At 35.5% G+C, this 22516-nt stretch overlaps 1 protein-coding gene across 1 annotated transcript; it reads left to right on the top strand.

Moving 5' to 3' along the window:
* The first annotated feature begins 437 nt into the window (after positions 1-437).
* LOC141587495 (uncharacterized) lies at positions 438-1944 on the top strand. The gene is made up of 6 exons (XM_074408980.1): positions 438-542; positions 606-703; positions 789-1026; positions 1095-1569; positions 1812-1840; positions 1882-1944. Exons 1-6 carry the CDS (start codon positions 438-440, stop codon positions 1942-1944), a joined length of 1008 nt encoding a protein of 335 aa, XP_074265081.1.
* Positions 1945-22516: the final 20572 nt, after the last annotated feature.

Below are 22516 nucleotides of genomic sequence, written 5' to 3'. Positions count from 1 at the left end.
TGATTAGCCCAGTATCTCATGAGGAAATTAAAGAGGCCTTGTTTTCTATTCCTGCTAACAAGGCGCCAGGTCCTGATGGTTATTCTTCTCAATTTTTCAAGGATGCTTATAATATTGTGGGTTCGACATTGTTAAAGCCGTGAAGGAGTTTTTGATTACGGTAAGCTTCAAACAAATTAACTCCACTACCTTGACTCTTATTCCCAAGAAAGAGAGACCTATAAGTGTTGCTTGATTTTAGGCCCATAGCTTTGTTGCAATGTCATTTATAAGACTATTTCTAAGGTGATTTGCAATAGGTTGGCTAAGGTTCTCCCCGAGATTATCGGTCCAAACCAAAGTGCTTTTATCAAAGGGAGGAGATAGTGGATAATATCCTTATTTGTCGGGACTTAGTCGGACTTTACAATAGGAAAACCTGTTCCCCTAGATGCATTATGAAAATTGATCTTAAGAAAGCTTATGATTCTATTGAGTGGAAGTTTATTGAGCAGATGTTAATAGCCCTTAGATTTCCTCCTCAGATGGTCACTTGGATAATGGTGTGTGTTTCATCCCCTTGGTTTACTATTTCTCTTAATGGTTCCAGTTTTGGCTACTTTCAGGGGAAAAGGGGTATTAGACAGGGTGATCCTATGTCTCCTTTGATTTTTACCATTTGTATGGAATATTTGAGTAGGATCCTTGATGTGGTCACTGATAAGTTGGACTTCAATTTTCACCTCTTCTTGTAGAACTATGAAGCTCGATCATCTATGTTTTGCGGATGATTTGCTCATGTTCTGTAGAGGGGATAGGGGATCTATTAAAGTGTTACTGAAGGCTTTTGTAACCTTTTCTAGTGTTTCTGGTCTTGAAATGAATTGTGATAAGTCCAATATCTATTTTAATGGTGTTAGTCAAGCTGAGATTGATTATGTTTTGAGGATCTCTGGTTTCAAAGCTGGTCAGTTTCCATTTAGATACAGGGATTCTATCTCATACAAATGTATGGCTATAGGGGACTGCACTAGGTTGGTGGAAAAGGTGGTTGCTAGGATTCGAGGTGGGGGCTAGGAAGTTGAGCTACACCGGGTAGATTGGTGTTGGTGCAGAGTGTGCTTTCACAACTTCATGTGTACTGGTCTCGCATTTTTGTTATTCCTGCTACTGTTATTGATAGGATCACCACTATATGTAGGAACTTTCTGTGGTCTGCTTCTGATAAGTATGGCAGAACTCCTGCTGTATCATGGGAGTCTGTTTGTACTGCTAAGAAGCATGGAGGATTGGGGGTGGTCAATAGTAGGAAGTGGAACTTGGCTATGATAGGAAAATATACTTGGTGGTTAGCTTGTAAAAGTGATCATCTATGGATTAGGTGGGTGAATCACATCTATATGAAGGGTGAGGATTGGAAGCATTATGAGCCTAGCCAAAATACTAGTTGGACTTGGAGGATGATTTGTAAAGTGAAGAACATTCTGAAAGCTGGTTATGTGCATAATAATTGGGCTCTCTGCTCGGTGTTTTATACTATCAATGCTTTGGTTATCGGTGGCTTCAAGGATCAATGGCTAAGGTTGAATGGTATCCTTTGGTTTGGAACAGATTTAATCTACCTAAGCACTCCTTCATTGTTTGGTTGTGTGCTAGGCGAGATTACTTACTAAAGACAAGGCTTCGAGGCGTTTGGAGTTGTCAATGATGGGATTTGTGAAATTTGTAAGCTTGAGGATGAGACGCATATGCACTGTTCTATCAATGTCCTTTTAGTGTCTCTTCTTTGGCAACTTTTAAAGGACTGGCTTCATGTTTCTCTTCCTGGGCAGGATATCATTCACTGGTGTATTCAGTGGAGGTGCAGATCTTTATTAAAAAAACACATTGTGTTTGCTGCAGTGGCTGCTGTTTTCTACTCTATATGGCAGTGCAGGAACTTATGTCGTCTTGAGCATTGGTTAAAAACTCCCGGATCGGTTGTGCGGAAGTTCAAGAACTGTCAAGCAACGCTATTTAGCTCGACAATGGCCCACTCGTTTTCAGCAAAATTTTATTTTTTAAGTGGGTCCATGTATCATGATTGATATATTATGTTGTAGGTGGTCTTATTTTGTCCTATAAGCCTTGTAATGTATATGCACTCTTTTATATATTAATATATCTTCACATTCCACCTAAAAAAAAAAAAAAAAAAAGAAAAAAACTCAAAAGATTCAATTTTTTTACTCCAAATAAATGTGATATAACAAATGTGATCAACTCTGATTTGATGATGAAATAATTTTATCTTAACAATCACATCATATAATAGGAATTCGATACATGATATAACATATAAGTGGTTAAATCAATTTTTACAACCAAATTAATAAACCGATTAATCTGTTATTAATAGGATAAATTTTCTATTTTTCCAAAATCAAATCATCACATTCATAATACATGAAAAAATAAGGTTGAAAAAAAAAAGATTCAAATACTTGAATGAATAATTTTAATAAAATGCATGTGATAAATCTAACTATTAAAAGCTACAGAAGTGGGAAACGCAAATAATTTATTATTAATATTTTAACAATGAATTATCAATTGCAAATATAATTGCTCTAAAATGGAGTACAAAATCTCATGAGCAAATGCTACGAAAAAAATAAAAATCGAAAAAGATAGATGATAATTTTATCAAACATCCTCAAATAGATGGAATTCTTAAATTTTATCACATCATATAACATGTCGGTGTTGTTCACGTAAAGATGGATTAATTTTTTCTGTATAGTAATTGAGAATGGGGAGAGTAAATATATAAGTGGTAATTAGGTAGTAAGGAAGAAAGTTACGCATATGAGAAGTTGAAAGACGAGCGAATGTGAATGAATGAGCGGAACACTATGGAGTATGGCCACATAAGGGTTTGTAGCTCATTAACTTGGACGGGTCATCCACACTAAATTGTTGGGCTGATGAACCAAATTTAGTATTGGCCAAATCAAGATTTTAATACCCAGATTTTTTTTATGTCGGCTTTTTTTACTTCCGAGTCACTCATTTCTATATATGTCCAACAGTTCTTGATATATATGAGTAAATATTATGAAAATGTATAATCGTGTAAAAGCTCTTTATTTCTATAAAGATTAGTAATGGTAGTTTTACAATTTTTGGATGAATATATTTTTGTATAAATTAAAGTTACACGCTCATCCCATAAAAAGAAAACATATTTAATCCCGTGCAATTATTGCATGGGCTTAAAACTAGTTCAATTCAAACAACTCAGTTATAACGCCGCATTACACTTTTTTTATGTAAGTTCAAGTAACTTTCATAAGTTAGATGAGCTTTAAGTTTCAACCGTCTTACACAAAACTTACGCGTAAACTCTAGATATACTTCCACAACATTGCATTTCACATAACATAACAAAATTAAACATTACATAAGAAAACCTAAAGAAGCAGCCTAGTGAATGTAAGATTGGCCGGTAATATCGATATCGCGATCACCAGAAGAAGGTGGCTGATGTTTGGGCTGAAAATGGGCCTCAGCAGGCCCATCAGCACTTTGCGTATCGCTAGCCGGTGGATGTGATGGCTTGTCACTGGTTTTCTCCGGCGCGTACATTCCGCCACCGTATGCATTTCTAGTTGTTGCCTTCATATCAGAAATATTGGGTGCTTGGTGTTCTTGCTCTTTCTCCTTTTCTTCATCATTTTCTCCTTGTTTGTTGTTTTCCTTCTCCATTTTTTTTATTGGCCTTGTTTGCCTTGTTTGCTCTTTTTCTTCTCTTTTCACTAGAATTTGGTTTGTTATGCATTATGACAATTTACGTATCATATGTATATAATTGTAAATGTATTGAAGATTGCATTGTTATCTTCTTTGGAGAATGCCACGCTTTACTTACGAGCTACGTGTCTTCGGCATTTTTCACCACGTTTTAAGAAACAAGAATTTCTAATTGACTAAAAGTTGACAGAATCCTTTGTAAACTAGCTAGGGTTATTTTAACATGTTCACCTGGTAAACAATTTGCGTTTCGATTTTTCTAAGGATAGTGATAGGGCGTCATCGGATGACGTTTAAATTGGGTGTCACCCTCTCACAATAATTTTTTTATTGAAGGGGTCCCCACTCACCCCATGTGAGAGGGTGGCGCCCAAATTGGGTGTCACCCGGTGGCGCCCTTTCATTTTCCTTTTTCTAATGTGATGAGAACGAAAAATTCTTAAAAATATTCGTATATCATCAGAAATGATGTACTCCCTCCATCCCGATTAATTGTAGTCCTTTGATTTTGATACAAAGACCAATGAAAGAGTAAGGGGTCAATTACTAAATGACAAGTGGAACAAATTGATTATAAATGATCAAATTGCTCATCAAGTTCATTTTTAAAATAGAAAGGACAACAAATGATTGAGACAGCACAATATGAAAAAGGACAATAAATAACCGAAACATAGAGACTATAAATTAATATTTGCCATAATTCATGAAATAATCTTGTAAATGTTTTTTTATTTAGCTTTTTAATGCCTGTATTAAAAACACACGTTAAAAAAAAAACGATTTTGTCAAAACATTGTTAGACAATTATTACTGTAAAGCTAACCAATAATTTAACTAAATAACCTTATTGAAATAATTTTCACTGGCCACTACTTTTCTCTGATAATTGTATCAATGTTTTTGATATATAATTTTATAATATTTTATTGTAAAACCGTTTTACGGGTAATTTTCATTTTTCAAAATTTACAGGTTAAATGACAATTAAAAGAAAAATTTACAAATAAACTCACATCTTAAAATAATTAAAAATAGGGTTAATTGATGAGAATAATCCAAACTATGCCTTTCCTTCTTATATTAATTCATTCTATACTTTAACTCAGAATAATCCATAATATTGATTCCCTATTCTCGTAATGCTCTCGATTCTCGAGTCATTATTAACCTGTTGCAACAGGTAAACAACCTGTACATTACTAGTTACCACTTCACCTTCCTCCTCACCACTCATTAACACCAATACTCCGCTGGCCAGTTGAGATCAACTGTCCAACTTTTATGTCCATCTTGTGTCCCACTACCTTAAGATCTTGACACATCACACATAAGATAATAAAAATGGTAATAATATATATGAAAGGCCTTATATGTCAATAGGAGAAGTAATGAGACACAAGATTGGACATGAAATGAGACAGAGGATCTGGACTGCCCGCTGGTGCCCCACTAGAAGCAACCCCAGACACTCCCGCCAAACCCTACACTCACCCTCAAGTTTCTGTCCCACCATTATCACCACTGCCACCATAACCCCGGCAAGCGTAACCTTCAATTCTGGGTTGAAGCTTTAATTTAGGTTGAATAATAAACTCATATTATGGGTTCAAATCTGGGTTTTGCGTTGAAGCTTTATATTAGGTTGAATAATAAAATCTTCTTTAAAGTTAGGTTTCAAATCGATTTGAGTTTGTTGATAAACCCCCAAATCGATGTGGGTTTATTGTTAATGATTAAAATCTCCATAACAGCAACAAACAAGAACAACAAGGTATCATTGCTGATCTAGTGTCCGTAACCCATCCCGCTTTTGCACTCTCTTGCTTTGTCTATTTCCTCTCTCAGTATTCTCTCTACTCTCTTCTCTCCTCAAAAGTGTGCTAAAGTGACTAACACCCACAAACTTACGGAGTACCATTTCTTTCAGGTTTTGAAATTCCAATTCCAATCACAATAAAGCAACCTTCCCATTATCCTATCACATCAATTCTTCTCAACCATTTCCAACCCCCTCTATTTCACAAGCTAAACTACCCGTTTTTTAAATTGCTACATGCTACATCCAGTACTTACTGAAAAATGGTGGCTGATAATTTGACAAATTACTTTAGAAGTTGAAGTCAATAAAATTTAAGTCAATAAAAGGAGAAGAACAACAACGAATAAATTTAGTTGTTATGGAGATGGTGACTGATTATTATGGCCTGTGGTGATGGAAGAGAGTGGGCGAGGAAGGAACGAGATGGAAGTGTTTAATGAGTTTTTTTTTTTAATGTGACTTGATCAAAAGGTAGTCGGTTACGCATTATAAGAAAAATGAGGGCATAATCCAGATTATTCTGAGTTAAAGTATAGTGTGGATTAACCTGAGAAGGGGAAGTATAAATGTGCTTTTCAATTAGAAACTAGTTTTGTGGCCCGTGAATTTCACGGGATATTTTGTTTTTAGTGTGATGTTTTTTGTGTTTCTAGTAAGTGAGACTTTATAAAATATCAAATCACATAGTAAGATTACCTCATGAATAATTCATGATAGATCGTGTACTAAAAATACGGGCATTGACATGTTAAAATAAAGATCAAAGTCGATAAATTAAACAGTGCTATTTTTTCAAAGGTAGAATGATGAAAAAAAATCAACAAATACCAAAATAAAAAATACAGTTGAAAAAAAAACTAAAAAACTATTACTCATTCATGTTGATGTCGTCAATCTTACACTTAGTTTTTAATATATAGTTCCTTAAGCAATCCTAATATTTTACTTCTCCATATAGTCTTCTTTCTCTAATCAATCGTCCCTGTAAAAAAGTAACTTAGGCCTCGTTTGGTTCATACCGGAATTGAATTGATGTGTTAATCTGCAATAATGCACGTGATTTAAACTCATATATCGAAATTCACATGAATTGCAATAATATGTTTGGTTGCTCATACTGGAGTTTATTTCCTAGGAGTTTCCAATGACCATGAGGGGGGTAGGTAGTTCAATTCCTTCATCATGTAGGAGTTGGAAACTCCTATAGAGTTTGAAACTCCCCCATTTTATAAAATATGGGGTAACCAAACAATCTCCCAAAACCACAATTCATGGGATTTTAGAATTCTCATGAATTGGGTGGGCAACCAAACGAGCCCTTAGTAATTAGTGCGAATTAACCAACAAAACAGTGAAATTTGTTTTATACAATATTATCGTTATTAACTTAAACTTCCTCTTAAATAGAGAAAGAAGAGAGAATAGGAATGAATTCTTAGAGATGTAAGTATGTAAATCTTTGAATAGGTCAACACCACAAATCTTGGTAGACCCTAAATGAGAACAAAACAATACATACGATGAAGTTGAAAAATGTGATCAAAACTTCATACCATGGAACTTGCACTAAAAAAGAAATAAATTAGCTAATAATCTAAAACCTTAATACATTTACCTTAATTTGAATAGAATCATAGGAAGATTAATGACACATTTAGTTCTACTAACAATAGGGATGAGAAAAAATTTGGTTTATAAATTTTGCCTTCCAACAAAAATATATAAACAATTGAGAATGCGTTTATGACTTTTGAGCATCATTTTTTCATTATTATCAAATTTAATATAAGTATAAATATGAATCAAGGTTCATGACTTTTGAGTTTTGAGCATCATTTTTTTCATTATTATGAAATTTTATATAAACATAAATAAGGAGTAAGGAGAAATGGAATGTATAAGGTTTGCTTGATTACTAATAATTATAATTTTTATTTTTTTTTACAAAATCTACTTTATACAAGAGTGACTTAAGATATTATCGTATGTAATTATATTAAATATGACATATAGATTATGGTAGATAGTTTGGCTTGCCTTTTAATTAGATTTATAGATTATAGATTTTTTACTTAGACTATAGAGTTATAGATTTTTCTCAGTATTATGAAGTCTAATATAGACATAAATATGGTGTAAGGAGAAATGGAATGTGAAAGGTTTGCTTTATTATTATTATTATTATTATTATTATTATTATTATTATTATTATTATTATTATTATTATTATTATTATTATTATTATTATTATTATTATTATTATTATTATTATTATTATTATTATTATTATTATTATTATTATACGCAATCTACTTTGCATGAGAATGGTTTAAAAATTATCTTCCGAAATTAAAATATGACATGCAGAATAATAATGGTAGATAGTATCGCTTGCCTTTTAATTATCTTATGGAATTAAAGTTAAATAAATAGGTAGATTAATAACCAAATTTACGAGAGGAAAATAAAGAGTTTATATTAGTTTTTTAGTGATTGCAAATACTATTTTTTTTTTAATTTTTTTGGTACGTATAAGCATGTGACAATTTTGAAGATAATTAACCTTTTAATACATAGTTTTGCCTTTTTATAATGATGTATAAAAATAAGTAATTAAGTAATTAATATAGATAAATTAGTATTAACCTCTAAAAAATGCCATGTGAATTAAAATTAAATGTTTTAAGTAGCCTTTTAATTTTATTGTATAGATAGATTTTACCTCAGTTTTGTGCCTTTTGTATTTTTTCCCTTTTCAGATTACCCACGTGATGCTTTGTCTTATCTACATTCACATACATTTCACGATGCTTTAAAATTCATATAAAAAATATATTGACCAAAAGGTAAAACATCAACATGGCAAAAACTTCACAAACGAATCAACATTGTCACAGGTAAATAATTGAAATTAAACCAAATGGAAAATATGAATTTAAATATAAATCAAAGGATTTATAAAACCAATAAGATAACAAATTAAAATATACTTTATTGGACATAACAACAACAATACTCAATAATAATACTCAATATACTATGTATAATCAAATAAATAAATTAAACCATAAAATATAATCCACAACTTAGAAACTCATGGCAAATGAGCAATAGAATTTAAATAAATATTGTTAATAGAAACTATCATAGGTATTATAGGTTTTATAACCATCACACAACCATAGACTCCCATATTTTGATTTTATTTTTAATTTATTTTGTGGTATTATTAAATTAGATAATTGATTGCTGAGCAACTCAAGAGGTGAATTAAATAGGGAAAAATGTTAATGAAAATTATGGGTATTAAGTAATATAAAGACATCTAATCAATTTATTCATATATTATATTACAAAAACTAATTAGATAGGAAGAAATTTTAATTAATTTGGTGGGTGTTAAGTATTATGAAGAGTTTAATCAATTTATTATAATGTTTAATTAAAAAAATGAATTAAATAGGAAAAAATGTTAATAAAAATGGTGGGTGTATGTTAAGTAATATGAAAAGTTTTAATTTATTAACATGTTTTATTACCAAAACTTCAATTTAAATGTCAATTTTAATTATAAATTATGACATTTATTAACATGTTTTTATTACAAAAGTTCAATTAAAATGTCAATATTGATTATAAATTATGAAATTTTGATGCAAATTTGTAAGAGTTACATAAATTAAATTAATTTATAGAAAAATGAATTAAATCTATAAAATAAGACAATTACGTGGCAATGAGTTTTGATGCTCACATTTACGTGATATTTTTGGATCCTATGTGGCTTTGTCTACGTGGCGTTTATTAGTCATTTTAAAATAGCCTTTTAATTATATTTTATAAATTTGATTATCTTAGCATATATTTACCCTAACTGGGCAAACGAGCTATAAGAATTGGTCATGGGCCATGTTAAATTTTGTTGTTGGGTAAAATTTGGACGAGATAAACATTTTGCGCTTGATTTGGGCCGTACAGGGTGTGAATCATATTTTCATATCTGGTTATTAATTAAATCGGGTTTAGATCAGGCAAAATATACCCGAACCCGAAAAATCGATCTAAAATAGGGTTGTTAACTGATCGAACACCCAGATAGAGTAACCTGAATAGAACCTGAAACCCGACTTAACGCGAATCGAACTGAAACTGAATCAAAATCAATAATAACGGAATGATATCCGAACTTGAATATATCTGAACCGATAACAACCGAACCGATTTACCTAAATTAAATGTATTTATTTTCTTATAATAAACTCATATTTAGGTGTTTTTTTATTGATTATTTATTTATTAATGGTATTATGAATCGTTACATTCAAATTGAAAAGTATAAGATACATTTAAACTAATTTTTTTACTACTAACTCAAGAAAATTATGACCCGAAACAGAACTGAACTGAAATTGACCCTGGCCCGAACCGTACCCGACTTGAAATAGTACAACCAATTAAAGTGGTTAACTGAAATGAACCCACTCGAAATCGAACAGAAACCGAAACTAAAGTCAACCCGATTTAAATTGATCAATCGATTTAACCTGATCCGAAACCAAACCGAATGGCCCGTTTATGGGCAACCAAGTCGGGTCATTTCACGTTTGAAAAAGTTCGGTTCAGATCGGATTATTTTGGATGGGTTGTTATCAAGTTATTTGGGATAACAATCAATATGCAATAATAAACAATCGGGGTGAGTTAGATAGGGCCAGCTCTATTCAGGTCCTCTGCTTAGATGCAGGTCAAACTCGGGTCGAGTCAGATAAATTTTACCATTTTCAATTGTAGGTATACGGGCCTAAAATGAAGAATTCATTATTTCTACAAAACAAGGGAAATGTAAAAATAATTCACATCTTTGTTTTTATTTCGCTTGCCTTAAAAATTTTACAATCCAATTGCATTGATAATTAAATGAAAGTTATTGATCTCATTTACAAAGTTACTTTGCTTGCTTTGGTAGCTAAAGTGAATAACTTTGTTATGGAATTGAACTCATTTACAAAGTAACTAAACTAACTTTAAAGCTAACTCAGTAACTAGTTGAACTCCACGCATACTCCCATCCATCATGTATCCTCCGAATTTTCTTCTTAGTAAATGTTCATGGTATCCTGTCTTTTTCAGATTTAGTTAAAATTCAAAAGTAAACTTCTCATAGAATCCTTATTAAGTGCTTTGTAACATACTCCGTACATTTTCCATTAAATTGACACTCATGGCGAGGATTGAGGAGAAATCAAGGGTAATCTATATTTTAATTCTTTATGTTAAAGAACAATCAAGATATCTTACCTTAAATTTCAAAAATTAATACAGCATCGAGTCTATTGAATACTTTCTTCATCTTGAACGTTTGTTTACTTTTTATTATTTGTGAATACTAGTATTTTAGTTGGTGATAAACATACAAGTTATTATTCAGGGGCGGCCCAAGCCTTGTTCAATTCGGTTCACCGAACCGGGGCCCAATAGGGTTGAGAGCCTTATCTGGAAAGAGTTATTATTAAAGTATGTATAAGCGTTTAATAATGTCAATAATCCTTCATTTGGCATATTGGTAGTGGGCCTAGTGATGAACAACCAAGAAGATTTACTGAGGTCTTGGGCTCGATTCTTTATGTTCACATTTTTACATCAATTATTTTTCGGTTATTTTGCCTTTTTTTTTGGTTTTTTTTTTTTGCCTTATGCTCCATTTCCATCTTTTTTTCACTAGTTAGATTTAATTAATTATTTTAGTTTTATTTTTTTTTAATTACTTGTTTTGCATTCGTAAATTTTAAAAGTTCTTCGTATGAAGTATCTACTTCAATATAAATGCAAATCCACTATTTTAGTGTAAGTGACTTAATAACTTTGTAACTTTTTAAAAAAACCTATTGGTCTTGCTTAAGACCAAGACCGTCTTAACTTTACATCTCTAACACCCTTCTACTACTTCTAGCTCTATTTTAATCGTGTGTGAAAACTATCTTACGTTAAGACGGTCTTAAATAAGAATGGTGTTAAAAAACGGTCTCATATTTTTTTATGACTGTAAAGAATATGAGGCGAGCATCATGAGGGCCTCTACCTAATATTTTGAATAGGGCTTTTAAATTTCATTGGCCGCCCCTGTTATTATTGGAACAGGGGGAGCACCAAATAGACGAGATGAGGGATGTAGGTCACAAAAGAGCATGTTGCAGAACCTACAAGCAAACAACCACCGCTTAGAAAAGGCAGACATGCGAAGGCCGGCCAGCAACAATAACATGTACTCCGTCCGGCATATGATGATTGCATACACAAACAAATAAGCACATGCAAGTTGCAGAATATACAATTTCACGTGACAAAAATACATGTTATGTTAGTTGTTTTTGTTCAACTCATGTTTTGTCCTTAATTAGCTTGTTTCAGTTAGCACTTTAACTGTTTAAGATGCCTCCTACTCCAATCATAACACTTATCATTTGGAAATTCAACCCATACTATTTGTTCATTCTATTTTCTATCTAAATGTTGCAACTAGATCTATGCGTACCATTGAGTAGTTTATTTTATCTAGCTACCTAATTTGATAATATAAAGCTTTGCTCGTTTTTATTCCATTTTGCTCATGATTAGGTCAATTATAAGGTTATACGTATGGCATCATGCAATCCACTTAGAAGCTGCTGACATATACCTTGCGTCTTAAAATTTAGCCATTTTTACGCCCTGTTTGAAAATAGCCGAACTAAAGTAAATTGAACTGAACTGAACAGAGCTGAATTGAACTGAATTGAAGTAAGAGATAATTTCATTAATTTGTGAAGAAATGAGTTGAAGTGAACTAAATTGAACTAAACTAAATTGAACCGAACTTAACTAAAATGAGTTGAAATTAAATCCAAAAAAACAAGGCCGTTTTCTAGCTAATGAACAAGTGAAGAAGTCGATATGATATTGGTTTCGATACCATTGAAAATCTGAATGCTTTGTATCTAATCAGGGTACCTCGCCATTTTAAGGAGTTTCTGTGAAGCGTTAATTTCATCCGATTTAAATGTTATAAGTGATTGTCTTACATTGATTCTAAAGAAGAGAGTTTATTAGAGCATCCTATAAGTTAAACGGTCTCTATCGTTTACAGAATTACAACCATTTAATTTTAGGATAAATCTCAGTTAAACTTATCAAGTTGAATTTCTCTCTTTTCTTTAAGTGTGATCAGACCCATTCTTTAATTTCACATGGTATCAAAGCCTATGCCTTAAACTTATCAGTTTGATAAATCAACTACGATTTTCTGGTCCTTAGTTCCTCGGTAGAGTAGGTAGAACTCGACCAAGTAAGTCGTCGTGTGACTTCTGGTCAGGTTACTGTCCAGGAGCACTCAGCCTAGTAGTGAGATACTCGGCCGAGTTGGTCGTAGTCGGCCAAGTACCCCAGGTACTCGACCGAGTACTCGGTCTGACGAGATTATTTCCGCGGTTTGATTAAAGTGATTAGAGATTATTTATATTTCGTGTTTAACAGTTACTAATTCATTTTACAAAACCTAAACTATATTTACCATCTTTCTAATCACCCTAATCACTCCCAAGTCAAGTGCGATCGATCTTGAGTCTACATTCCGTCTTTTTCGTACCGGTTTCATTGGTAAGTCTAGTACCTTGTTGATTAGTTTATGGTTGTCCTTTAGGGTTTGCCCTAATTGATTAGGATGGGGGGAAAAGGGTTGATTGGAATGATTTATGATATAGTCTTGTTGCTTATGCTTTGCTAGATGACGAATTCGTAAAAGAACAATTATAGCCTTCGTTGTTGATTGTTGATTTCAGATTTGCGAATAAGGTAGGGTTTCCCTACTCGATCGGTTGTTTGATTGATTATAAGATGATATTGTTTGATTGTTGGTATGATGATTATGGCTATGATTGATTGAGATTGGTTTGATGACTGGTATTGTTTTTATGGGACCATTTTCGGGAGATGGTTCTAACCCCATGTTCGCCTCTTGTGGCTCCCGTCACAAGAGGGATGTGCACATTAATGATCTGGGTTCGCTCGTTACGATGAGTAGGGCTTAGGCGGGAAAGGTTATGCCCCTCCACTGGCGGTGTGGATTACCTGTTGCGATGGGTAATCTGGCAGGGCTACACACCTCGGTGTGTAGTCGGTTACTGTATACTTCTGGAGTTCGGAGATGGTTATTACATTGGACTGTATTGTGTATTGGTTATGTTGTGATTCTTATTTTGATTATTCAGTTAACCAACCCCGCTATTGTTTTGAAAACTATGGTGATCCATTCGGGGATAGTGAGCAGTTGATTTAGCAGGTATGGCCGAGGATTAGCTTGCGGGCTGGGGTCGAGTCATAACTGATCGCTTAGCTAGCTTCCGCTGACTTTACAAACATTATTCTTTTGATAGTTTTTGGTTGTAACCGTTTGAGTTAACTTCAGTTGTTTCTATACTTTAAACAGTTTTGGTATTTTTATAATAATTGTTCTTTGATTGTCAATTTGGTATACTCTACCTCGGGCAACCGAGATGGTAGCACCTTGATATGCTATGGTGGTCCTTGGTAAGGCACCTTGGTGTACGGGGGTGTTACAAAGTGGTACCAGAGCTACGATTTTGGAACCTAAAACCAATGAACAAATGAACATAGGGTGTCTAAATAAAATGAACCCGGGTAGGAGTTGTTTGGAGCTACCGCAAAGCCTTGGGAGACGTCCGAAAGCCGTAATTTGGCCCTTGCAACTTTGAGTCGATCACTACGAGGCGTTGGGGAAGTCGTTACACGTGTTGTGTATGTTTCTTATGAGAATGTTGGATGGAATGGATGTTATATGATTGCATGAATATAGAGTAATATGAATGATATGAGCATGATGGGTGTTATTATCTGGCTTTTTGAATGTTTAGTAATATGAATAGAAAATATGATACGTATACATGATGTTTAGTGACGTGTTATAGCGTTTTTTGGCATGATTCGACCGAGCAGGGCGGGCACTCGACCGAGTAGGGGATACTCGGCCGAGTAGCCAGACACTCGACCGAGTGAGGGTATGTGAGTTTTTGGGCAGTAGCTACTAGGTATGACCACTCGGGCGAGTAAGTGAGGCACTCGACCGAGTACCTCGAGTACTTGACCGAGTGTGCTTTATGTGTTATCTGAGGCCAGCTACTGGAGCAGGATACTCGTCCAAGTAGTTTTGGCACTCGACCGAGTAGTAGTCCGTACTCAGGGGTACTCGACCGAGTACCTCTTTAGAGGATGTGTTATTTATTTTGAGCCGTAGGCTATGTGCTTACGGCTATCTTGGTTATATCGGCTCAAAATGCCGCCAAAGAGATCAGCCGTGTACCTTCAGGCATCTGAGATGAGTCTTGAGGAGGTTGCTAGAATGATTGAGCAGCAAGAATTGCTCATGGAAGCACTCAAGAATGTGGGAAAAGGGGAAGGAAAACCGGTGGATTCATTCCTTCTGAGCACCACTATTTCTCACTACAATCCTACTACTTATGAGGGCACCGGTGAGCCTAAGCGGCTTGACAAATGGCACCGAGAGATGGAGAGTGTTTTAGAGGTAGTTCAGTGTCCGACAGAGATGATAGTAGAACAGGATGCGTTCTACCTAAGAGATGAGGCTGGGGTGTGGTGGCACAACAAGAGGGAAGGAGCTCGGACATACTAAAGGAATATGGGTCAACCTGCAATTTCGTGGGCAGGGTTCAAGAGGGCTAAGAGGGATCACTTTGTTCCGGAGCACATCCGTGCTAAGTTAAGGGCTGAGTTTGATTCCTTCTCTATGTCAGACAGTATGACTGTCACAGAATACTATCATCGGTTCTTGGAGTTATCTCTCTATGCAGAGGACTTAAAACTGAGTCAACGGAGTTTGGCTCTTCGCGTCGAGAAAGGGTTATCGTTGAAAATCATGGAGAAGATACCAGCCGGGGTGATCTTCAATCTGAAAGATGTTTATGAGAGGGCAGGACACGCAGAGAGGCTAGTGGATATGGTAAAAAAGGTTAAAGAAAAGAGTGTTGAAAAGAGAAAGGCTGAGAGTGAGGGTCGCAATCAGTCAAGCCATAAGAGGGGCAATCACAACCAAGCTCGGACCTATTCTGGAGAGCCTAGCTATGGAGGGGGATCTCGTACATGGGGGAGAGGTTGCCGGAGCACTAGCGAAAACTCCAACTTCCTATGCTTCAATTGCGGTGGTTCAGGCCACAAACGGTATGAGTGCACAAGTGCTGTGAGGGGAGGAGACGACTTTCCGAGATCATATCAAGGAAACTACTCAAAAGCACCCAGTCAGAGTCTGGCTAGTAATAGGCCAGTTGGATCGTGGGGAAATCAAGGAGGCCAGAGAACCAACAATGGCGGCTACAACCGCAATAATGGTGGGTCCTATCAACTTTCGACCAACAGTATGATTCAGAACATAGCAACGAAGCCTACTACGTTGCCAACCACGGTCCAGGGAGGAGGGAAGAAAAACAGCGGTAAACTCTTTATTATGGGCAAGCAGGAAGCTGAGGATGATGCTCATGTGGTTACTGGTACTTTCCTTGTTAATAATACGCCGACTTTTGTTTTGTTTGATTTAGGGGCAGCCCACTCGTTTGTGTCTAGGGGTCATGCCTTAGCTATGAGTTTGGGAGAGTATGGGTTGGTAAAAAATAACGTGTTTATACCTTCGGGAGATTCCGTGTCATGTACTAAGATATATAAAGGGGTGTCTATGGTGGTTGGGCAATAGACTTTCCAGTCAATCTGTTAGAGTTTCCTTTGGATGGGTTTGAAGTTATAGTCGGGATGGATTGGTTGGGTAAGTACGAGGCTAAGATAGTCGGTAGAAGAGAATATCTTTATAGGGGCCTAAGGGAGTCAAAGTGACATATATGGGGTTTGTTGTAAAGCCCATGATGAAGATAATCGCATTGATGACTTTAAAGTCATGTTTGAGAAAGAAGTGTCCTTTGATCCTCTGGCACGTGTATGATACTCGGGTAGAGGAGCCGTCAGCAACAGATATATCAGTGGTTAGTGAATTTGGTGATGTTTTTCCGGATGATATACCAGGGTTACCTCCTAAGAGGGAGATCGACTTTAGTGTTAAGCTGAAACCGGGGACGGGACCTATATCTAAGGCTCCGTACCGCATGGGACCTAAGGAGTTGGAGGAGTTGAAAAAGCAGCTGAATGTGTTATTGGATAAGGCGTACATTTAACCTAGTGTATCGCCTTGGGGTGCACCAGTTTTGTTCGCGAAGGAGAAAGACGGTAGTATGAGGCTATGCATCGACTGCAGAGAGTTTAACCATGTCACCATGAAGAACAGGTGTTGAGTTTATGGATTCAAGTACCTAAGAGGGGGAGGGGGTGAATTAGGTACTCTTTTAAAAATTTTAACTTCAACTTTATTGGATTAAAGTAAGTTAAATGAACAAAAGAGATTTAGAGGATACTTTGAATAATATTGAAAGATTGAACAAGTATCTCGATGAATGTTTGCTGAAGTATGAAAGCAACAATCGTTCTGACTGTATCTATTTGTCTCAGTTTGTGAAGTATGACTGCAGACCAAATGCGACAAAATGATGATGAATACTTCTAAGTTTAAGCGAAACAAAACAAACAAACAAAGTAAAAAGGCAAATGGAAATGAAATAAGCACTTGAACACGAGATTTTTGAATTGGTTCGGCAAGAAACTCAAGTGCCTACGTCCAATCTACTTTTTATTACTTTCCTTTAGTGATCTACTCCGAAAACTAAAAGACCCTTGTAATAAAAGACGCCAACCTACTCCGGTTGCAAAGCTAGTACAAGAACTACTCCGTTCTAGACAAGCTAACTCGCAATCTACTCCGATTGCCAAGAGTTAAAGGACTACTCCGTCCTAGAACTCAACAACTCGCAACCTACTCCGGTTGCCAACTCACAACCTACTCCGGTTGTCAAGAGATAAGGACTACTCCGTCCTAAACTCTACTAACACACTTAAAATGTAAAGGATCAAGTTTCCACTAACACATTCTTAACAAAGAATAGAGGTGGACAACTTTTACAAGATCAACACTTTTAAGCAAGAGAGTTTAGTATAGAAAAGCAACAAATGAGCTACGACATTTAGAAAATCAAGACACTTTGAAGACTTTTAAAGGTTTTTGCAAATAAACACAACTTTTAAGCTTTAAAAATAATTTGCAAAGTTGGAAGAATTAATTCAGAAAAGTCTTGGGGATTTAATGAGGAGGATGCACGGTTTATATAGAGGAGGTGAGTGAAGGGGTTGCTAGGGTTTTGAAGGGTCAAAGACCTCACATGTGAAGGGCAATAGCAACCACCCAAAACTTGCACCAAAAAGGCCTCTTTTGCAAAGGTAAGAATAGGGAAAGATGGTTTGAAAAATAACCTTAAAAGCTCATGCAAATTCTGAAAACAAAGAGAGAAAAGACAAGTCACATGATGACAAGTTGACACTAAAATGGCAAAAAGCATTCTTTGTTTTCTTAAAGACTCAAAGGATTGAATTTGCATAAAGAGGAAACATTTTGAAAATAATTCAAACCACTCTTTATTGAATACCATCTCCTTAATAAAAATCTGATTTTTTATCTTTGAAAATAAGAGTCACGTGAAAGCATTTGAAAGATAAAAGGGACTTCAAGTTTCTCGAGTTGTGGCATAATCCAAACAGCTGTTTGCGTGTGAAAGCAACAGTCGTCTGGACTGTTTCTATTACTCTAATATACTCTACTTTCTCACTTGTACATTAGATGACACTTGACTTATTACAATGGATGATTAACAACTTCAACACTTCTTAATCCAAGCTTGATTACATCATTAATCCTGAAAAGGTAAACTAAGAATACACAAATCAAATGGGCATGTTATCATCAACATAAGGAACCCAACAAATTCCCCCTTTGATGATGACAAGCCCCAAACGAATGTATAAGCAATGTAAACACCTTAATTCAAGATTTTAAGCAAGCAAGATCAAATGATAGAGAAGGGACAATATTACCTTACCTAAGGCAAAAGCTAGAATCACACTACCATGACAATTTTACATTGCCCCAAAACAAGATTCAAGACTAAGAAGGTTAGACAAGACATTAGTTTAATCAATATGCAAAGAGATTAAGAGCATGAGTTTACCTTTTCCCCCTCTTGACATCATCAAACGGATAGGGATGTCAAAAGCATTAGAGTGCAGATATTTCACAAGAAAACACAAAAAGACACATGTAGTTGTGACGAGGTAACAAAGTCAACATAAACAAGGATTAAACATAAGTTAATCAAAGTTCAACATGGCTAAATAGAGTTTAGAATACACCACCAAGCATTAACATAACAAGTAAAGAAAATAATGTCTTAGAAGGGCACAAACAAGGTGGGACAAAAGATGTAAGGCAAAAGACAAGTGTGATTATGGGCAAATTTAGGGTGCGGAAGTTTGGTCATCATTTTGGAGGATAATGAAGAGGATTGAAAAAGGTGGATTTTTGACAATGAAGGGCCGAGTCACAGTCATCTCAACTGTTGCATTGAATTTTGTTATATTGAAACCACCAAGGTATGCATCGATATACCTTCTCAACATATGATGAAAGAGCATCAACTTCTCATATTTTCCTTAGTACACGACATGTGATGGGGAACATCAACTTCTTATATGTTGCTCTCATTTCATGAAAATTCTTGACAAATTTGATCTTGACCTTTGAGCATAGCAACAGTGGCATACACTGTGACTTCCTTTCAATTTCTTCCAAATTTTTGCTTTCCTTCTTTTCTCAAGACCGTCGCATTTTTCAATTTCATCTATCTCGTTTCCAATAATCACTTTGACATTTCACATATTGCCTTCCCGTTTTTTTTTTTTTTTTTTTTTTTTTTTTTTTTTTTTTTTTTTTTTTTCAACCAACTTCAATTTTTAATTTCATCTATCTCCGTTTTCTAACCAACTTTCCGATCATCTCTTGATACATATGTAGAACATAGACCTTTGCGACGATGAAGTAGCTTTCTCCTTTCTTTTGTTAGCTTTCCTTGCCGGAATCGGTAGACTTAGTCGGATTCTCATTCAAATCAATTGGAGTTTCTTCAATTTCATCGACATTCACAGTCACGGTCTCGGTGGAGGAGCTTGGGACAGTGGTGAGAGGTTATTTTCACGGGTTTGATGGGTATAGGGGTATTGAATGACGTCTTGACCATGGTGGGTTAAAGGGTAGGTTAAATGGAGGGATTTGGGAGATGAAGGGATAAGTGGGTTGTGAGATTTCGGTGGGTTGAGGGAGTTTGGACGGTGGGTTGTAGGTAGGAAGTGGCCCAATAAATGTGGTAAGTGAGGTAGTTGGCCCAATCTTGAACATTTTTAATTACTCGAAATAAAAACGCAAGGTAGCATATTTTAAACATAAATTTAGATATGAGGTTGAGTGATTACCGACTCACAAATACGGTGTCAAATTTTGGTCTAAACATGATGTCAATGCACTTAGAACACTTAATAACATATATCCAATTTTAATTTAATCAATTAAGGAATTTTGTAAAACTCACACTAAAAAATCACAAGCTATTAATTAACCCAATTTCTAGTCTAAATTTCTCAAAATGTTCTCTTGCAAGTGGCTTAGTAAAAATATCGGCAATTTGATTTTCGGTCTTGCAAAAGATAAGTTTAATATGTCCTTTTTCCACATGATCACGAATAAAATGGTGACGAATATCAATATGTTTGGTTTTAGAGTGTTGAATAGGATTTTTGGAAATATTTATTGCACTCGTATTATCACACATTAAAGGAATGGAGTCAAAAATAATACCAAAATCCAAGAGTTGTTGTTTTACCCAAAGGAGTTGAGAACAACAATGTGCCGCGCTAACGTACTCACTTTCGGCCGTAGAAAGAGCTACCGTGTTTTGTTTCTTTGAGGCCCAAGAAGTCAAGCAAGGACCCAAGAACGTTGCAATTCCGGAGGTACTCTTTCTATCTACCGTGCACCCCGCATAGTCCGCATCCGAAAACCCTATAAGATCAAAAGGACAATGTAAAGGGTACCATAGGTAAAGATTTTGTGTTCCAATCAAATACCGAAGAATTCGTTAAACGGCTTTGAAATGTGATTCTTTCGGATTTGCTTGGAACCTAGCACATAAACAAACACTAAAGAGAATGTCGGGACGACTTGCGGTTAAGTAAAGAAGTGAGCCTATCATACCTCTATACACCTTATCACTAACATTCTTACCGAGTTCATCCTTGTTCAATTTGGACCCGGCTACCATAGGTGTATCATGAGGCTTACCATTAGTCATCCCAAATTTCTTAAGCATTTCCTTAATATACTTTTGTTGATGGATCATGATTCCATCCTTTGATTGCTTAATTTGGAGCCCAAGGAAGAATCCTAGCTCACCCATCATGCTCATTTCAAACTCCGATTTCATTAGTTCCGAAAAATATAAGTAAAGGAGTTCATTTGTTGCACCAAATATAATGTCATCAACATATACTTGTACAACCAACAGTTAAATCTGATCAAGTTGCTTCAAGAACAATGTTTTGTCAACGGAGCCTCTTTTAAAACCATTTTCAATAAGAAATTTAGACAATCTATCATACCAACATCTTGGTGCTTGTTTTAAACCATAAAGAGCTTTGTCTAATTTGAAAACATGGTTAGGCAAGTCATTGTTCTCAAAACCGGTGGTTGCTCTACAAAGACATCTTCTTCCAAATATCCATTTAAGAAAGCGGTTTTGACATCCATTTGGAAGAGTTTAATGCCTTTGTGAGCCGCAAAAGCTATAAGCAATCGTATGGCCTCAAGTCTAGCTACCGGTGCATAGGTTTCATCGTAATCAATACCCTCTTGTTGGTTATAACCTTGCACCACTAGTCTAGCCTTGTTCCTTACGATTTCTCCCGAGTCATCAAGCTTGTTGCGAAAGACCCACCTAGTACCAATGACGGTACGATTAGGCGGTCTAGGGACTAAGTGCCATACCTCATTTCTTTTGAATTGATTGAGCTCATCTTGCATGGCAAGCACCCAATCTGCATCGATCAAGGCGATGTTACATTTGAAGGCTCAATTTGAGAAAGGAATGCATTATGGGCACAATACTCATTAAGGTGAGCGAGTTTGTTGACGGATGATCTTGTTCGAATTCCCGAGTTGAGATCACTTGTGAGATTAGTGAGTGGATGAGAGCTTTGATGTTTCCACTTCTTTGGAACAAAGGTTTCTTGTTCCCCCTCACCGCATCGATCCATGTGGATGTTTCCATTGGCCTGGAAGGTTCTTCATCCTCACTGTTTTGGTTTTCTTGATTTGAGGTAGAAGCAACATCGTTGGTCTGTTGCTTCCAGAGAGGAATCAAAAGTACTACGTGTTCCCCCGAGTTGTCGCTCTCCTTTGATGGCGATCTAGTCTCGTGTCTGTTGCAATTGGCTCTTTGGGAGCTTCTTCATCCGTGAACACGAAGTCTTTTCGAACAAGACCAATCTCAAATTCATCATCCTCATCCTCATCATCATCATCCATGTTTTGTACCTGTCCAAGCACACTAGATTCATCAAAAATGACATGGATGCTTTCTTCAATTAACAAGGTTCGTTTATTGTAAACTTTATAGGCCTTGCTATGATCGGAGTACCCAATAAATACTCCTTCATCACTACGTGGATCGAACTTACCCAAGTTGTTTTTACCATTGTTATGAACAAAACATTTGCTTCCAAAACATCTAAAATATGAAATGTTGGGTTTTCTTCCACGTAATGATTCATAGGGAGTTTTATTTAAAATACTCCTTATCATGACACGATTATAAATGTAGCAAGCGGTATTTACCGCTGCCCAAAAGTTCTTAGGCAACTTACTAGTTAATAACATTGTTC

The sequence above is a fragment of the Silene latifolia genome, chromosome 1 (genome assembly GCF_048544455.1).
Source record: "Silene latifolia isolate original U9 population chromosome 1, ASM4854445v1, whole genome shotgun sequence".
Lineage (NCBI taxonomy): Eukaryota > Viridiplantae > Streptophyta > Magnoliopsida > Caryophyllales > Caryophyllaceae > Silene > Silene latifolia.
Note: the sequence above shows the minus strand (reverse complement) of the source record. Positions and strands in the feature narration are given on the sequence as shown.

What these genes read in the sequence shown, in the direction of transcription:
- LOC141587495 (XM_074408980.1), top strand. Translation starts at nt 438, where the DNA reads ATGAAAATTGATCTTAAGAAAGCTTATGATTCTATTGAGTGGAAGTTT. An exon ending in CTTGATGTGGTCACTGATAA is followed by an intron (nt 704 to 788) that starts GTTGGACTTCAA and finishes CATGTTCTGTAG; the next exon opens with AGGGGATAGGGGATCTATTA. An exon ending in CACTGGTGTATTCAGTGGAG is followed by an intron (nt 1,841 to 1,881) that starts GTGCAGATCTTT and finishes TGTTTGCTGCAG; the next exon opens with TGGCTGCTGTTTTCTACTCT.